Source organism: Falco naumanni, chromosome 12 (genome assembly GCF_017639655.2).
Source record: "Falco naumanni isolate bFalNau1 chromosome 12, bFalNau1.pat, whole genome shotgun sequence".
Taxonomy (NCBI): Eukaryota; Metazoa; Chordata; class Aves; order Falconiformes; family Falconidae; genus Falco; species Falco naumanni.
The window spans coordinates 2,448,854-2,465,319 of NC_054065.1; the positions used below are offsets into that span (position 1 = coordinate 2,448,854).

At 41.2% G+C, this 16,466-nt stretch overlaps 1 protein-coding gene across 2 annotated transcripts in view; it reads left to right on the top strand.

The window, feature by feature from the left end:
* Positions 1 to 16,466, top strand: part of CFAP36 (cilia and flagella associated protein 36) — a 21,324-nt gene continuing 4,858 nt past the window's right edge. For both annotated transcript variants that reach the window (XM_040611454.1, XM_040611453.1), the window contains exons 1-8: positions 1 to 246; positions 5,105 to 5,169; positions 6,084 to 6,185; positions 7,072 to 7,186; positions 8,169 to 8,256; positions 9,143 to 9,194; positions 11,066 to 11,192; positions 15,923 to 16,092. In XM_040611454.1, coding sequence (XP_040467388.1) covers positions 132 to 246; positions 5,105 to 5,169; positions 6,084 to 6,185; positions 7,072 to 7,186; positions 8,169 to 8,256; positions 9,143 to 9,194; positions 11,066 to 11,192; positions 15,923 to 16,092 — 834 coding nt within the window. In that variant the 5' untranslated portion in view covers positions 1 to 131. The remainder of the gene's footprint in view (positions 247 to 5,104; positions 5,170 to 6,083; positions 6,186 to 7,071; positions 7,187 to 8,168; positions 8,257 to 9,142; positions 9,195 to 11,065; positions 11,193 to 15,922; positions 16,093 to 16,466) is intronic.

Here is a 16,466-nt window from a genome sequence, read left to right on the forward strand (position 1 = left end):
CAGCGAGCGCTCCCGCCGCCGGGCCTACGTGAGGCGCGCGCATCCCCTCCCCGTGACGCCGGTCGCTATAGCGACGGGCGGGCGCTCCAGCCGCCGCCCCGTCCGCCGTTCCTCCCGTGGCGGCCGCGGCGATGGCGGCGGAGGAGGAGGGCGACGTGGAGTGGGTGGTGGACACCATCGCCGGGTTCCTGCAGGGGCCCGCCTGGTCCATCCCCATCCTGGAGTTCATGGAGCAGAAGTGCGAGGGTGAGCGGGGGGGGCCGGGGCGGGCCGGGCTTCCCGTGGGCGCAGCCCCTTCGCCCGCGCCGGGCCTCGGCGGGGGGCTGCGGGGCGCCGGGAGGCTGCCGGGGCGGGCCCGTACGCCAGGCCTCGCCGCGGCCCTGGCCCCCGCCTCCGGCACCGGGCCGCGGTGTCCCTGTGGGCTGAGCTCCGTGCGGGCAGCAGGCGCACCCCCGCCGGTCCGCAGCGACCCCCGGGAGGGCGCCCCGGGCTCCGCGCAGCCGGCGGCGCTTGCGGGGAGGGGGCGCCTGGCGCGGGCGCGCCGGCTCCCCTGAGGCAGGCGTTGGGCGGGATGGGGCGGGTGGCGTCCATTAGCTCGTACAGGGGATTACGGCATGAGCTTACCGCGCGGCGCCCGGGCGAGCCCGCGTCCCGCGGCACGTAATGCCCTCCCGGGGCTGGGGCGCGGCGGGAGGCCTGTAATGCTTCCCCAGGGCTAGGTGGTGTGCCCTAGGAAACTGGGCAGTGCAACCGGGATCGCCGTCTGCTCGGTGGGACGGGAGAGTACAAGGCCCAAGTTAAATTCCGGCAATTTTGCAAACGTTGGCAGTTAAGAGATGAGAAGCCGTTCATTATTATCTCAGAAAAACGATAGTCAGCACTAAAAAGGCATCGGTTCGCAGTTACGTTTTGTCGGTGGTCCTGTGCGTGAGTTTAGCTCAGAAGCAACTCTAGTTAAACTGCCTTCTCTTCCTCAAGAGGAAACTGAGGGAGTTGTGGAATAACTTGGGGAATGGCCTGAGTGAACTGGAAGCACAGGCAGTGAGGGGGGCACTGGGGTAGGCCTGGGGCTCCGTGTGAAGGTGCCTGAGGAGACCCGTATAGGGGTGTGTATGTAGTGAGGAAAGGAGGACATGGGCTTTCTGCTTCAGGAATTTGGCTACGTTAGTTCTACTACTTACAGAATGTGTTTTGTGCTGCTGGAGAATACCTGTATCCTTATGGTAGCAAAATAGTTGCAACTTCAACTTGGGCAAGTCTGAAAGCATTGCTGAAGTCCTTTAAAGAAAAAGGGGGAAAAAAAAAAAGAAAGGAAGCTTTCTTTTGTGATTTTTGCAGAAAAAGAACCATGTTTGAGTTGAGAACATGATGGCCTGTGGTCCTACCCGGCCTGCAGACGCTCACGCATGAGAAGTATTAAAGCATGTTGCCATAGACTAATTTAGGATAACTTTATATGGTTACTGTGGATAAGGTCTGTTCTTTTAGTATCATTTGACAGGATGTAGGATTAATTAATAATTTTAACTTTAAAATACTGAAGTCATGAAACAAAGGCTTCCAAACACATTTTACTTCTAGGGCCTTACTAATATCAAGCTCAAAGTGAATGGTTTTTACTATTAAAGTATTCTGCCTACTCACACTTACTCCTTCCCCTTCATCCTCCTGCGGACTCCAGAACAGCTTCTGTAATGGTTGGCCTCAGTAGGGCCTGGCCGTGTCTTTTGTTACGCAGTCATTCTTGTTAGGGTCCATTAAGAATTTTTATCTCATATTCAGTGAAGCAACACACCTCTGATTCAGATCACAGCTTCTGAACGAGTTGCTTCTTAGTTACCCTGAATCGTTTCTACCCTTCCAGGAAATGAGAACAGGAAAGCTGCTAGACCCTTTACAGCTAGGAAGCAACAGAGAAATCCAGACTAGAAGTCTTCTCTTGGAAAGTCTGCCTGAATTTGAGGTCGGTCAGCTATTTTGGTTATCATGCAAAGGGTCTAGGTTTAGGAATCGGGGGAATTGATTATCCCTCTCTGGAGCAATGATCTCTCTTTAGAAGGTTGAGAGGAATTTACTGGCAGTAAGAAGATTTATGGAACCTCTGTAAATTTCCATGTAGTGTGAGGCTGACTTATATAATGGTTGCTTCCTGCCTGTTTGTTTCTACATAAGAAATTGGAGGAACAAAGTAGAGAAATCATTTGCAGTAAATGATCTTCCAAGGTATCGCTTGTGCTACAAGAGTGCTGTGTTGGACAACTTTTGGAAACTGTTGAGAAAAAAGGCTCAAGAATTGTTACTGCAGTGCTAGGGTTGCCAAGAAACACAGTTAAATTTGAAGTTTTAGTTGCAGGTGTCTGTGCTATTTGCTTTTCCTTGCTATAAGTGTACTGTGCTGATTACATTGCTGGTTTTTTGTTTGTTTTTTTTTTTTGTACTGAGACATTTTGTCAGAACAGAATTATTTTAATTCCCAAAACATTTAGTCTTTGGGCTGAACAAGCAAATTAGCAACACTTTGATTAACTGACAGTAGCTAGTGATTCCTCAGAAATAGAATTTGAGTTTTGGTATTTGATAAGGGATTGATTTTTTTGGAACTGTAGTCACTTAGGCCAAGTCCTTGCACTTCAGTTTATAAACAGTCCTGATGGTTTTCTATCTGTTGATAGCTTGCTTTATCTCTCTCTCACTTTCTGGGTACTTGATTGATTTCTTATGGCTTGATTCCTTTTATGTGGCTGTGAAATTGAAATTAAATCTGTGAGTATGTATTTGGGGCAAGAGGTCTTCTACCTGTTCCAAGGTATTAATTGAAGCATCATTTGGACAGGGATAAGCTTGATAAGCTTCTGAGCACCAGAAGATAAAGACAAGGTACAAAAGGAATAAACGGATATTGTTGCCTGTGACTCCCTTCCCTCCCAGCACAGAGCTGCTTCACCAGTCAGTGAGGATTGGGGGAGAAAGATGAGAGTTTCCTCAGGTTTGCTTAACTGGCTCTTGTCTGTGAGGTCAGGTGAGTCAGTGGTATAGTCTAGTGGGGAGAACTCAAGTTTGAGTTAGCACTCATTCCATTTGAAGGGTCATAGCAATGATTTTCAATTTGAACAGAATGATGAGGTTGCCTCTCAGGTTATCTGGGTCTCCCAGCTTAACTTGAAACAGTGGTTCCTGTAGGACAACCAAAGACTCTGTGCAAAAACTTTAAGGACGATAATGACTACGTGATTTAGAAGCCTTGACTCAAGAAAATCCAAAATCTTGATTCAAAGTACTCCTTAATGCCATTTAACTCAGAGGGGAGATGCTAACTGCAGCTTGCTTTACTTGGCATTTCATCCCGGTTTTGTTCAGAGCTTGAGAACAGAGAGCAGTTTGTGCTGGCTTTCCACTCTGCATTCCATGTTGTCCTGCAGCTGTGGAAGGAGGAGGAGGAGGACTTGGAAGCATCCCCTTGGTAGTGTGAGGCTAGCTGTCTGCGTGGATACTGAGGAGTGCCATCCCTGTGTCACCTCCACTTTGGGTGCCCAGTGTGGGAGGAACAGTGGGAAGTAGAAGGGAACAGAGAAACTGAGACAAAGATTGGGATCTGCAAGAGCTGTAAGGGAGATCCCTCGGAGGGGAGGAGATGCAGAAGATAATAGAGGCAGTTAAGTGTCTTCACCCTCTTGGGTTTGGTAAGAAGCAGGAGCTGAACATTTTTAGAGTAAGATGTGTAGTACTTTTTCTACCATTTGAATTTATTCCTACATATTTTTAAAGCTTTTCTTTTTAAAAAGAATCCTTTCATTAAAATAATTTCCCTTGTGCAAAAATGAAACAGAAGCAAATGCTGTTTTCCAGATTATGTCATTTAAAAAGCAAGTTTCCCTTGCTTATTTAGAGGGCCTGAATTGTTTGATTAGATTTCTATCATTGCATTGCTCTAAGTTGTTAGGAAGTGGTGCAAGTACTTTGTTTTAGGAACAGACATCTTGCATCATGCTTTTATCAAGGTTCAGAGTAACATTGCCTCAGGGCTGTCACAGCTGGGAAATAATGCTTTCTAAAAGTAATTCTGAATTTGAGTGAAGGTTATACTACTTCTACGTGTGTCAGTACCATCTACCATCAGAGATGATGTGTGTCTGTATGCAATAAATCACACTCACCAATTTAAGCAGAATTCCCATTCTTCCAATGACTTCAAAGAATGCATATGGGAAGTGACTTGTCCAATATGTAGTGGCTAATCTTGACAGGGATTGAGAAAGTCTTACTTATAAGCCTCTGCTTTAATTGCTAGGTCTTCTTATATTACCTCTGTTCTTTGTTGACTTGAAAAAAAATGCAAATTAAAAACCCCCAAACCCTAGTTTCCAGTTTCTCTTATTTTCTGCTTCTTCCATCTATCCTGCAGTGTAGAGATCATTAGTTTGATATTTCCAGTCAAGAGTTCTTAATATGAACTTATATGCATATAATTAATATGGCTCTTACTATACAGATGCTTGTTTTGTCTAAATCAGGATAGATACAATTAAAAAAACTTCCCTGCAGCAGATTTCCTTTTTTGGGGTTATCTGTTTTTGTGCAGGCATGGTCTCATTTTCCTGCCTCACCTTTAATTCTCGCTAAATGAATGGCATTGTAAAAAAATTTGGTGTAAGTCATTAATACATCCTCCATGTAAATACCTGGGGGGGGGGGGGGGGGGGGGGAAGAGAATCTTCTTGCTTTATATCTGTTCACCTGCTGTCTTAGAACAGCCTTGCACCAGTTCATATGGTAGTTCTTACAGTAAATCTTACTTTTCTTATACTAAATCTGGCTTTTTAGTGTATGTGTCTGCTGAATCCTCAGCTTGCTTAGAAATCTGCTTCTGTTATTACAATAAGTTTTCCTGGTATTAATTTAATTACATTAAATTACCAAAAGTACATGCTTAGCCTGAATGTGTGGAAAAATACATTATTTTAATCAATAATGGCCAATTATTTCATGCAATTAAATATATTACCTTGTAAAGGTTAATCTTTCGCTCTAAAGCATAAGTTAATTTGTGATGTGTAAACTAACCCCAAAATGTGTGTGTGTTTTGTGTTTTTATTTTTCCCCACAGTTTTTGATGATGAAGAAGAAAGCAAGTTGTCTTACACAGAAATTTATAAGGAGTACCAAGCTCTGGTGAGCATTACTCCCTGTTTGTGATAGATTTCTAAGAAATACAATTTAAAGTGTTAAAGCAGTATTTAGATGAAATTTTAATTGTGCTATCTTTTGTTATTTAGTTTTCTAACATTGCCTGTTATAATTGTTATTTAGAAGTCCTTTGAGTCGTAGCTGTCTTACGCATTTTTATGCTTAAACACAAGATAGTAGAAAAGAAGCTTCAACAGTCATATCTCTTATGCCATGTTACTTATTTTTCATTAAGATTAATAAAATACTAAAATACTGTACTTAGAAGCTTGATAATATTCAGATTTTCTGTCAAGTTAAAATGACAAACAGCACAGTGTCTGAGAAATGTGTATAACTTCTATTTTGTTCACTGATGAGCCTGGTAAATCTTTTGAGTTAACTTTCAATTGTCAGAAAAAACTACAGGAGATGTGTGGAGCATGCTTAAAATACCTATAAACCAATGCATACTGATTTCTAAAAAAAAATTTTTTTCTAACAAGGATTAGTAATACGTGGTGTTAAAAAAGCGTCAACTTAATAAATACAGACCAACATCCATTTTTGCTGTGACCCTGGAGGGTTTCAGACACACAGACTGACAACAAGTGCTTTTACCCACAGGGCAAAAATTGATGAGGAATACTAACCAGGAGTCTGGGGAAAAGGTGGAGGAAGAGAAATTCTTGGAAATTGGAGAAGCTAAATTAAGTAGTTACCAAATTTAGCAATGAAAACAGTTCATGAAAGTAAACAAAGCCTGATGTATCAGAAAAATCAATTATATTATTGCAGTGATCTTCATTTGAGTTTAAAAAAGACAATGCCAGCAGAAAAGAATATACAGTTATAAAAAAAAATTAATATGATCCTTAGGGAAAAACCTCTTAGAAAGTAAGGCTTATACTTTTTTATAGGTTGAAAAATTATTAGAAGACTATCTTAAAGAAGTTGGAATTAATGAAGAGAAATTTCAAGAGGCTTTTTCATCTCCTCTTGCAAAGACACGCACTTCACAGGTATTTTCCTTTGTTAAGGAAGGTACAGATTCAATTTTTAGCTTTCTATTTTCACTAATACAGTAGGGTAGAGATGAAACTTGGAAAACTTTACTTGGTAAAACTGTAGTTTTCTAAAACATAATGTGTGTGTTTGTATTATGAACTTTGACCAGAAAAATGTGCATCTTGAAAATAATGACAGATACTTGTGTGGTGTCAGGCACCTTTTGAGATTAATCTTCTGTGCTTTGTGTGTTTTAAAACAAACCTCTAAGCTTAGGGTATTTCTGCCACCTTTATTTGCTTATTTGTCAGTTTTAGTCTTCAGTCTGTTTACAGCAGCAAAGATTAAAACAGTAGACATATTCCATGAAATAAAAAATGTTTTCCTCTGATTTTGTAATAAAACAGTAAAATCTGTAAGACAAACATTGGCCTTGAGGCATGTTTAGGCAGCCCTTCACCTGCCCAAAGATATCTTTCAGAGTATTTTGGTTATGTCGGGCAGAGGAGTGGGAGCTTCTGCTGCTGGTTTAAATTGGGCTTTGTTGACATATCTCCTCCTAGTTGTGTAACAAACTTCTTCAGAGTGTGCATTCCTCACTCAAGCTTATGCATTTGTTCAGGAAGTCAAATGAATTGCAGTTGTAATCTTAGACAGGGGACCCCTCCAGGTTTTGTGATAATATTGTAGACGTGTTAATCTAAAGACATAAACCATCAAATTATCTTCTTGACTATTAGCTCAACTTGTATGGCTGGAAAAAATGACAGATAGGAGTATTAAGTATAAGTATTAAAAACACGCTCCACTGAATTTAAATCTTAACCATCTCAGTCTGCTTGAAATTATATTAAGATTTCTCTAGGGGTTTTAATTTTGTGCATATCTTCCCACCCACAGGCCATTTTGCAAACAGTGTTGGCAGCAGAAGATTTTAGACTATTTAAAAAAATGATGGTACAGAAAAATATTGAAATGCAATTGCAAGCTATTAGAATCATTAAAGAAAGAAATGGTAAGGAGTGGTAAATGTGGGGTTTCACTTCATCCTTTTTAGCGTTCTTTTGATGACTGTGTAATCCATTTATAAGCAAGTATAGAGTACTGGTTCAGTTAATGAAAGTCATTCAGTTGATTTTACTGGGACTAGGATTTCATTGCTTAGTCCTTGGCTTGCGTTCTCAGTGACAGCTGTCTCTATGTTCCTTTCTAAATTAACAGATTTTCCAGTTCTGTTTGTGTAATTTTTTTCTGTGAAACTTGGCTTAGAATTAGGTTTTGTTAATGAATTTTTGTGCTAATTTTGAGTGTTAAAGCAATTATTATCAGTTCATCAACAAAGACAATACTGATAGTTAGCACAGCATCATTCCTTTGTAAGTAGCAGAGTTCAATCTGCTGTGCCTAACTTTGCAATTCACACCGTACAGTTGCATCTGAAAAATCCATATAGAAAGCAGAAGGCTTTCATTGTGCTAATACATGCACACTTTTAGAGAAGAGAAAATAATTTACATCCTGTCTGTTGGTCTGTTGATGCTTCTGAAAGAATTTTCATCTACGCACTCCTTTCTTGCATGTAAAAAAAAAAGTTTTACCATTTTGTTTTGACTTCTGCATGCATGTTTTTTTCAGGAAATAATTTTGGAACTTTAACTTTCATACAACAGATAAATTTGAAAATGGTTGTTAGCCATGGCTGAACTGCAGTCTGTAGGAAGTGCCATATAGTGGTCAGTGCAGAGTATGATTTATGCTTTACCCTTAGACGTCAAATCATTGTTCAGAAACCTTTGCCTTTTTGCTGCTAGCAGCTTGATGCCTAGGATCTAGAATCCTTTTGGAAACAGTTAAAGGAGGAAGACTTAGATGGGGGTTTTTTGTTTGTTTGTTTTTGTTTTTTCTTTGTTCTCTCGGCCTGAAGAATGATGCCAAATGGAGCACAAAGTAATTTTCTTTAGAGTAATGCATAAATTGTGCTATGGTTTTTTTTATAGGTGTGTTGCCCGACTGTTTGACAGAGGGTTCTGATGTATTCAGTGAAATTGAAGAAGAAGAAATGAAGATACTGAGGGAGGTTCTAAGGTACAAAATGAATCTGTCCTTCTTTGTATGTTACTTTAAAATAAAAAATAAAGGTATGTAGGACCTAACTCTTCTAGCCTTTTCCAGGAGGCCACCTTCATCACACAGATGATATGAATGTTCTTGTCAAAATCCTACCTAAGAGAAAATGAATGGTGCTAGACAGTGGGTGTGATCAGGAATATTGAAGACTCAGGGAGAACTGCTCTGCCACGATGAAGTGTCTTGATGATGCGTGGAATGATGTGCAACTTTGAGCCCCATTATTTCCATCCTCCCCTGAATCTCCAGGTAGAACTAAAGTTAGCCCTGGGGTCGATGTCTCTGGACATAGCTGTAATTCATTCAGGGAACACCCTAAACAATAAAGCCTTGGAAAGGCAAATTCTGGTTTTGAAGTAGGCCTTATACCTTTCTACAGCTTCCTTCTTAGTTGAGTTCAACGACTGTCGCTGTGATCTAAGATGATGTGTGAGGACTGACACAACTTCTATAGGTTCTCCTCCACTCCCAGTTCACATATATATAAGCATAATCTGAAATAATAGCAGATTAATCCATTTACATTATATTAATTTATGCTATTTTCCCTCTGTATTCTGGAAATGCTTCCCTTCCTGTCTTTAAATGAGCAGATGAAACAAGGGATAGATAAGCCCTGGAAATTCTTACACTATTATTTTTGCACAGAGAAAGGTAGACTGGGGATGGTGGCTTCTGTGTGTTTATCATAATTATTTATGGGAGTCATGGGAGTATTTTGGATACTAACAAATTTGTATTATGTTGTAATTGTTTTGATAGTCCTTAAATATTTAATCAGTGCTAGATTTACCTAAAAGTCACTAAAGAAGTTTTGAGCATTTACTTGTATTTTGTGTTACAGAAAATCTAAGGAAGAATATGAAATAGAGCAAGAAAGAAAGAGGACTGAAGAAGTGAGTATCTTACCTTTCCAGATGAGTTATATTGATGATTAAGAAATACTCTGATATTCCTGTCCTGGGTGTTGATTCTGTCACTGTAAGGCACTGTGTACCATCCTCAGCAAACAGTCTCTCAGGAAGGTCTTGCTGATGCTTCCTTTTGAAAGGTCTGTTCTGTTGTTTACTTTTTTTCTGATGGTATCGTTGACACTAGCGCTATACATGACACCGTTAACCATCGGCCATTTGGCAGAGCTCATGTGGTAAGCATATTCCCTCTTCGGTATCAAAATTCTAAAATCCTGATAACGGATGTCAACCTTTTGGATCCAGAGAACATCTGAATTACTAATATTGTCAAGATCAAAGAGACTTCAAAGTATAAGCTTCTTAGAGATTATAGCATTCATAATCCTTCAGGAATTTTAAGGATCACTTCATGGGCAGTGTAGTTACTCATTAAGTCTGCACAGTAGTGCCAGAACCTAATCACCAGGAACCAGAAATCCTCTCCAAGTTAGACCATCATTTGGTCTCCATCAGAGTAAACCATGTAACTGAATGTAAATGGGGACTGGCTAAATTGCCATTTGTTCAGCAACTGAGAAACAAATTGAAATTGAAATAAATTGCAGTGGAATCATGGCAATAAACCTCCCCTTCATTGGGAAAACATACAAAAATAGCTGGGATTGTAGGCTGTTTCAAAAGGGCGCAGAATTGTTCTTTTGTTCATTTCTGTCATTAGGGAATTGAGCTTGCTAAATTTGAAAAGAGAAAGTGCTGTTTCTTCAGCCTGAACTGACAAAGGAAACTGCCTGGAGACCAAAAGTGGCTGCTGTGGAGGCTGACACTCCCCAGTTCAAAACCCATGATAGGTGCAGATGATGGCTATGCTATTGAATGCAAGACTTGAACAGCTGGGACATTCTACCAAACTATACCTCTCTCCCAGTGTGTGATGCTGTGGAAAAGTGGTGGCAAAACTTCTTTCCGGTATTACTATGGTAGATTCCAGGAAATGAGACACCCATTCTACTGGATTTCTTGCAAAACAACCGGGAAACTCAAGCTTTGGCTCTTTTAAGAATTCCAGTTACATTAGGATGCAGGCTTATCAAAATCAGCGAAGGCAAATTCAAGCCAGCCAAGAGTATCAATATTCTTGATAGATTACAGAGGCCCCAGTCAAGTTCATCTGGATGGAGAAGGTGATACTTACCGTTCAAGAATACGTTTTTGTTAGAAAATGTTTTAATATGAAATAATATTTTCATGAATGCTGGGGTGTTCTGACATAAATTAGATGGTTGATGAACAGCATGGACACTTTCTGGGCAAATCCCAGCTGGCTTTACGATTTTGAGAGGTGGGCTACATTGTCAAGATTTCCCAGACAAGTATAGGAGTGAAACAATAGTGTCAGAGATTATCCAGACCTGTTGTTTCCATTCAGCTGATTGTTCCTCCGTTTCTGTGGTAACTTGGGTGTATGTTCCTGGTTCTCCTACTGTATTGTATTTTTCTGGTGGACAGAGGTCTGCTTGAAAGTCACAAGCAAAGTGTGGCACACACACACACACACCCCCCACGTTATCTGTTTGTAGCTGGGAAACAAGGTACTAATTTGCCTAATATGCTAAATTCTGGTGATTGATTAGGGAACAGGTTTTGAACTAAAATAAGAAATGCTGACTGACAAGCCTAAGCCAGTAAGAACCTTCCTATTAGTAAACCAAAATAAGTAGTTTGCTTTTGTTTGTTTTGACTATGTAGTGTAAACAACACAATTTTAACTGAAAGTCCTTTTGGGAGCTTTCTTGCTCCTGAGGTGTAGTGCCAGGAAAATGTAATGCTTGGTTTTGTTTGTTTTTTAATTTGAGGCACGTGGTAAACTTAAATCACCAGATGTTAGCTACGGTTCTCCAGGAGATTCAAGAGAAGCCGTAAAAGTGAAGGAGTCCATGGAGGGAGCTGATGATTCTGAAGGAACTCCAAAACTTCCATTAGGTAACTCCATGGGGAAGTGCAATGCTGAGTGTGCAATATGATACTATTTTCAAATTATTGGAGTGTTTCCTCATAGCAAGGTTTTAAGAACTTGGCTGGATGAGGCTGTGAGTAAACCGTCCTATCTTTGAAGTGAGCCCTGCTTTGAGCAGAGTATTTGTGCTGGGTGGCCTGCAGAAATGCCTTCCACCCAGAGTTGGTATATTACTCAGCGATGTTCTAAGTCGTCTCCAATTGGAGCAGAAACACAGGAGTCCAACAGCAGTTTTCTTCTTCCAGTTTACTGTGCTTATGCTGCCACGACTGTTAAGTACAATGTTTCCTGTAAGCAACTATGAATCATTTACTTAAAAAATTATGCTTTCTCTCCCTGTGTGTGGCCATTATAGATTTAATGTATAATTGTACAACACTTCTTCATAGCAAGTGAGCATTTCTGAAGGAACTAACCTTGTGCTGTCAAGCTGAATTGTCAGATCACCAAACTGAACCTTTTTTGTGTTTGGGTCAGGTTCTTGTTACCCATTTAAATCTTTTCAATTTTACCTTTTTATTTTTGAGTGGGATTGTGACACTTGCCAACTTACAGTGCCACGGAGAGCTCTTTTAAGTAGTTTTTACCCAAGTTATGTAGTGAAAATGGTCTGGATTGTTTGTAGGTAATTATTTACGGGAGAGCATGACCAAGCCAGTGCTTTTAAGGGAGGAGAATAAAAGGAATCGCTGGTTGTAATGAAGGTGCCCTTGGTATGTTTGTGTTGCAGCTAAAGCACAAGGGTGCTGACCTGTTCAGGAAAGCAGGAAGATTCTTAGGTGGCAAGAAGCATATATGTGTGTGTATACATGCACATGCACATACAGGTATGTATGTATACACACACACATATCTATGTATATGGGTATACATTGTCGATGTTCAAAACCAGGTTGCATCTCAGTGGGATCTGCTGTCTTAAGAGTTTGTGAAAAATTTGTAACGATATCCTAAGGTCGCTTAGAAGAAGACAGTTCCAACTTTGGGAAATAATAGCCTGTGCTGTCTTTTAGTTACATTTTTCCTTTCTCTCTTACTTGTCTCTGTATGCTTTCACACCGGAAGTTTTCATACCGCAGACACTTGAGCTGGATGCTTTTAGCCTTGTTAGTACCTTTGGGCCATACTTGCTCCTTGCTTTTTCGTTTGATGGCCATTAACAGATGAAGTGGTTGTAGGACCCTCTTCTTTTGAACTGAATTAGTGTCTTTCACAGTTTCACATTAGGAAACTGAAAAAAAAAATTGTCACTGACCTTTTTAAATATGATTGTTGTTCCCCCTCCCCCACCCTCCTCCCCCGTTATCCCTTCTGTCCTTTGGTTGAGGCATTTATTTGAACTCTTCTCTCCCTTCCACCCTTGGAAGTATGCAAAAGGCCTGCAGGTATACTTGCACTCTTCTCCCAGCCTGCTTTTAGTTCTCTTATTTTTCACTCAGTAGTGCCACCCCTAAACTATGTCGGTCCTGCAGTGGCTGCTTCCCTGATTCATGGGGAAGGCACATGAATCTAGCAAACACCCAGTCCTCAGATTAAGACTTAATTCTGGGCTTGAGAGACAGGAGGTCGTGATGCTCAGGAGTCAGGACTTCTCTGCACTTGAGCGCAGCACATCTGTGCTGTCCAAGTGCCTGCTCAGCTGGTGCTGAGCATTGCCGTGCTCTTTAAATGCCAAAGAAGAGACAGGTCTACAAAAAGTTCAGCTTCTTGGAAATCTTCATCCTTGCAGACCTGGCATCTTGTGGCAGCATAGCTGTCCAAAGAGGCTACTGAGAAAGTTTGCCACAGCTCATCCTCTAGTATTGTCTTCTAGAAAAGTGGTTTTGGGTAGTGGTGGCAAAAATTAAGAAGAATCTGCATGGGGAATCTTCTTCCATGCCCCTTCCTCACAAAGAACTGAGAGGACCAGCCTCCAGAGCAGCCTGTGATTGCCCGCCTCTAGAACCTGGGCTCCCAACTAAAGGTTTGTCTCGGATAATGGGATCATATCCTCGGCTTGACTGACTTCCTCTTGGTGCCAGATACAACTCTGGGAGCAGAAACAGCAAGAACCTTTCACCAAGGGTTTGTGCCCTGGTCTTCTCTCACCTGGGCTGGTCCCTGACCCTCACAGCCCACCAGATCTATGCTTGGGTCCTGGCTCTGCGTTATTACTGGCAGGGTTGCGTTACCAAGGAACAGGACAGCTCGCCTTTCTCGACCCAAGCGTGGGGGGGAATCCTGTACCCAGGGACTGTCATCTGCCTTGGCAACATGGCCCTCGCATGAACCAGCTCTCAGAAAAACACTTTTCCTTTGTTTTTTGTTCCCTCCAGTCCGCCATACATTTCTCTCCCTTCAGATATGCAGCACTTTTATTATTTTTTGCTATTTCCCCTTCACCTTGAGACCCAAGATTTCAGTTTGTGGACCCCTTAAAGTTTTCCACTGTATGATGAATTCAAATTTAATGGTATTTGCCTTAATTTTCTTAATTTCACTTTGATGAGCTCCTTACAAATGATTTACAGGTTAGAGCTTGCCAAACCATTCCTACTGTACTTTGACCACCTAACTTGTGCAGTGTGGAGAGATCAGAAGGGTGAATTTCATAGTAAAGGTCGTGCTCAACACTTTGGAGTGCAAGGGACCTTTCCAGCATTCTTGGAGAACACTTCCCGCTCTGGGTACCTGCAGGGCAGCTGCTTCAGAAGTTGCACTCGAGTTCGCGCTGAGCCACGTGTATTGTGCTATCGATAAGGAGGACACAGCGGCTGCTGGAGTGGTCCTGCGTGCTTGCATTTTGAGAAGATTCTGAAGTAATTGTCCACATGGAAAAGTGTGTTGCTTAGCCACCCACAGCGTGAATGTACATATAGACAAGTTCTCAAAGGAAAAAAAAGAGCTATGTACCAGTAACTGTAATTCTTTGAGATACGCTGTCTATTTGTAACTTCACTATACACCCTCCTCCCCCTCTCTTCTCAGTATCTTTTCAGGTTCATGGGTTAAGTGACACTGAGGGTCCTATAATCACATCCTACAGGTACTGACTGCTAAGACACAAACATCTCCAGTTTGAGTGTTTGCGGTATGGACAGCCACAGTGTACACTTACATACACACCACACATTTCAAAGAACTGCTTTCTGGTAAGTAGCGTTCCTTAATCATCATGTTGGTTATAGTGTAGGTATTTGGCATGCAGTGTGTGCTTTTGGGGTTTCTTTTCCTCTGCTTTTTTAACCAGACAGCTATAGTGTGAGGAATTTTTTCTAGCAATTTTAACTCTGACCTCTCACAGTGCCTCTAAGAACTTGTATCTGTCCCCAAAAGACATTCTTTAGAGCATCAAGACTTCCAGCAGACATAATTCAGTGAAATGCAAATTCTTCAGCCTGACCTTGGTTTTACATTTCTGTCCTGGTTTGTTTTTCTGTACTTTGAATAACATTTCCTTTGCTTTGCTTTTTTTCCTACCTTTTTGCAACTATGTATCTTGTAATTTTCTGTACTAAAGAAAGCAGCAATGTTGAAGAGCTAAATGTATATTGCTTGCTCTAACCTAAAGAAACAACTGAGTGGCGTTCACCCTGCACTAGCGCTGGTGGAGCTAGCTTTGCCGTCTGTTCCTTGGTAGAGACCAAGGAGAGTACTTGTACCTTAATCCTCATGCAAGTTCTCAGCATTACAACAAAAAATTACAGCACTGTAGAATTATAATCAGCTACATTCAGTTGTATCAACTTGGATATAATGGATGGACTCAACCTGAACACAGTAAGATTTGTATTTCACTACCTGGATTCTTGCATTTATGTGGATATTTTCAGACATAGTTTAAAACAGTCAAAAGGCTCTTAATTTTTAATAAAAATACAGTAGGAGCAGCAGCTTGCCTTACTCAGGAGTAGTAGTAGGTAGAGTCAAGCAAAGTCTTAGTAAAGTTCTGAAAACACACCCTGCTCTACAGCCTGGTGACTGGAGAGGCTTTGACTTCGACATCAATAACCTTGATGACTCCATGATCGCCAAGATGGCAAGTGGGATGCAAGGTACAACTAACCTTGGTCCCTGTGGAGGTATGAGGGGCACAGCCGGCGTCGGTACAGGGTCACTTTTCTTTTCCAGCACAGGCACTTTTGGTCTTGGACATATGCCAGGAGAACAGGATATTGTGCAGGACTGTGATCTTGCACAAGGCTTGATAGGGAGTGGAAGATACTCGCTACAAGAAAGTCGCGAGTGGCCCTGCACTACTGGAAAGACATTGAGGTGCTGGAGCGCCTGATTCTTTGCTGTGAGGCTGAAGGCTGAACCGGTAACTCGTACTTGCAGTGGGCTGAAGTGTGCCTTGCCTGCTGCCCATCAGCGCCTTGGCATGCCAGACAGAAGTGGCAAGTACAGTCTCAATGTGAACGGACTCCTGGAACACTGAGCGTGACATCATACTTCCAAGCATTTAACAACTTCTAATTCATTGCAGTAGAGGTACTTAGGATGTAAAGTGTTACCTAATTGCTTCCATTGTGCAAATACAGTATCTACGTTAGTTTGAAAGTAAGTTTTATTAATAAAAAGGGGAGGAATGTGTTGGTTTTTTGAAGTTTTCCATTTAATCAGAAGAGACATCTAGGTATTGGAAGAAACACTGATAAAATTTTCTTATGTATTTCTATTTTTTCTAATTGCTTTCTCTGTAAAAATTGCTGCATAGAGGAATCTCAGAAATATGCAAGGGAGGACTTAAAACCAGTGCGGCCATTATCAAAAGGAACAGAGAGCTTACCTCAGCCGTCTTGTACCAAAGGGAAAGACGACGTTAAGAAAAGGTCAGCTGGAAAATGTTCAGAAAATGCAGCGCAAAAGGCTGGGATGAAAGGACCTGTAAGTTTAAAACAAACAAGAAAATCGCCCAAACATAGAACTCGAAAGCAAAAAGATAGGATTACATTTAGAATATGTATGTAAGACAGTATTATATAGATATTATTTTTCTATTATTTTAATCAGGTGGTGGGTTTTGTGGTGTATTTCTTTTTTTTAAAACCAGCATGCAAATACTGTTTTATAGTATTAGTTTAATTTGCATAAAGTTCAGATTATCATTCCAGTTTTAGGCTAGAATTCAGCATTCAGCCTTTGACTGGTGATGTTTTCTTAGTAGAGTGCTCTGGCTTGAAACTTCAACTTGGATTTTTTGTTTGTTTGGTTTTTGTTAGCTAGTCATTTTGGAGGCAGATACGATGTAAATGCTTTTA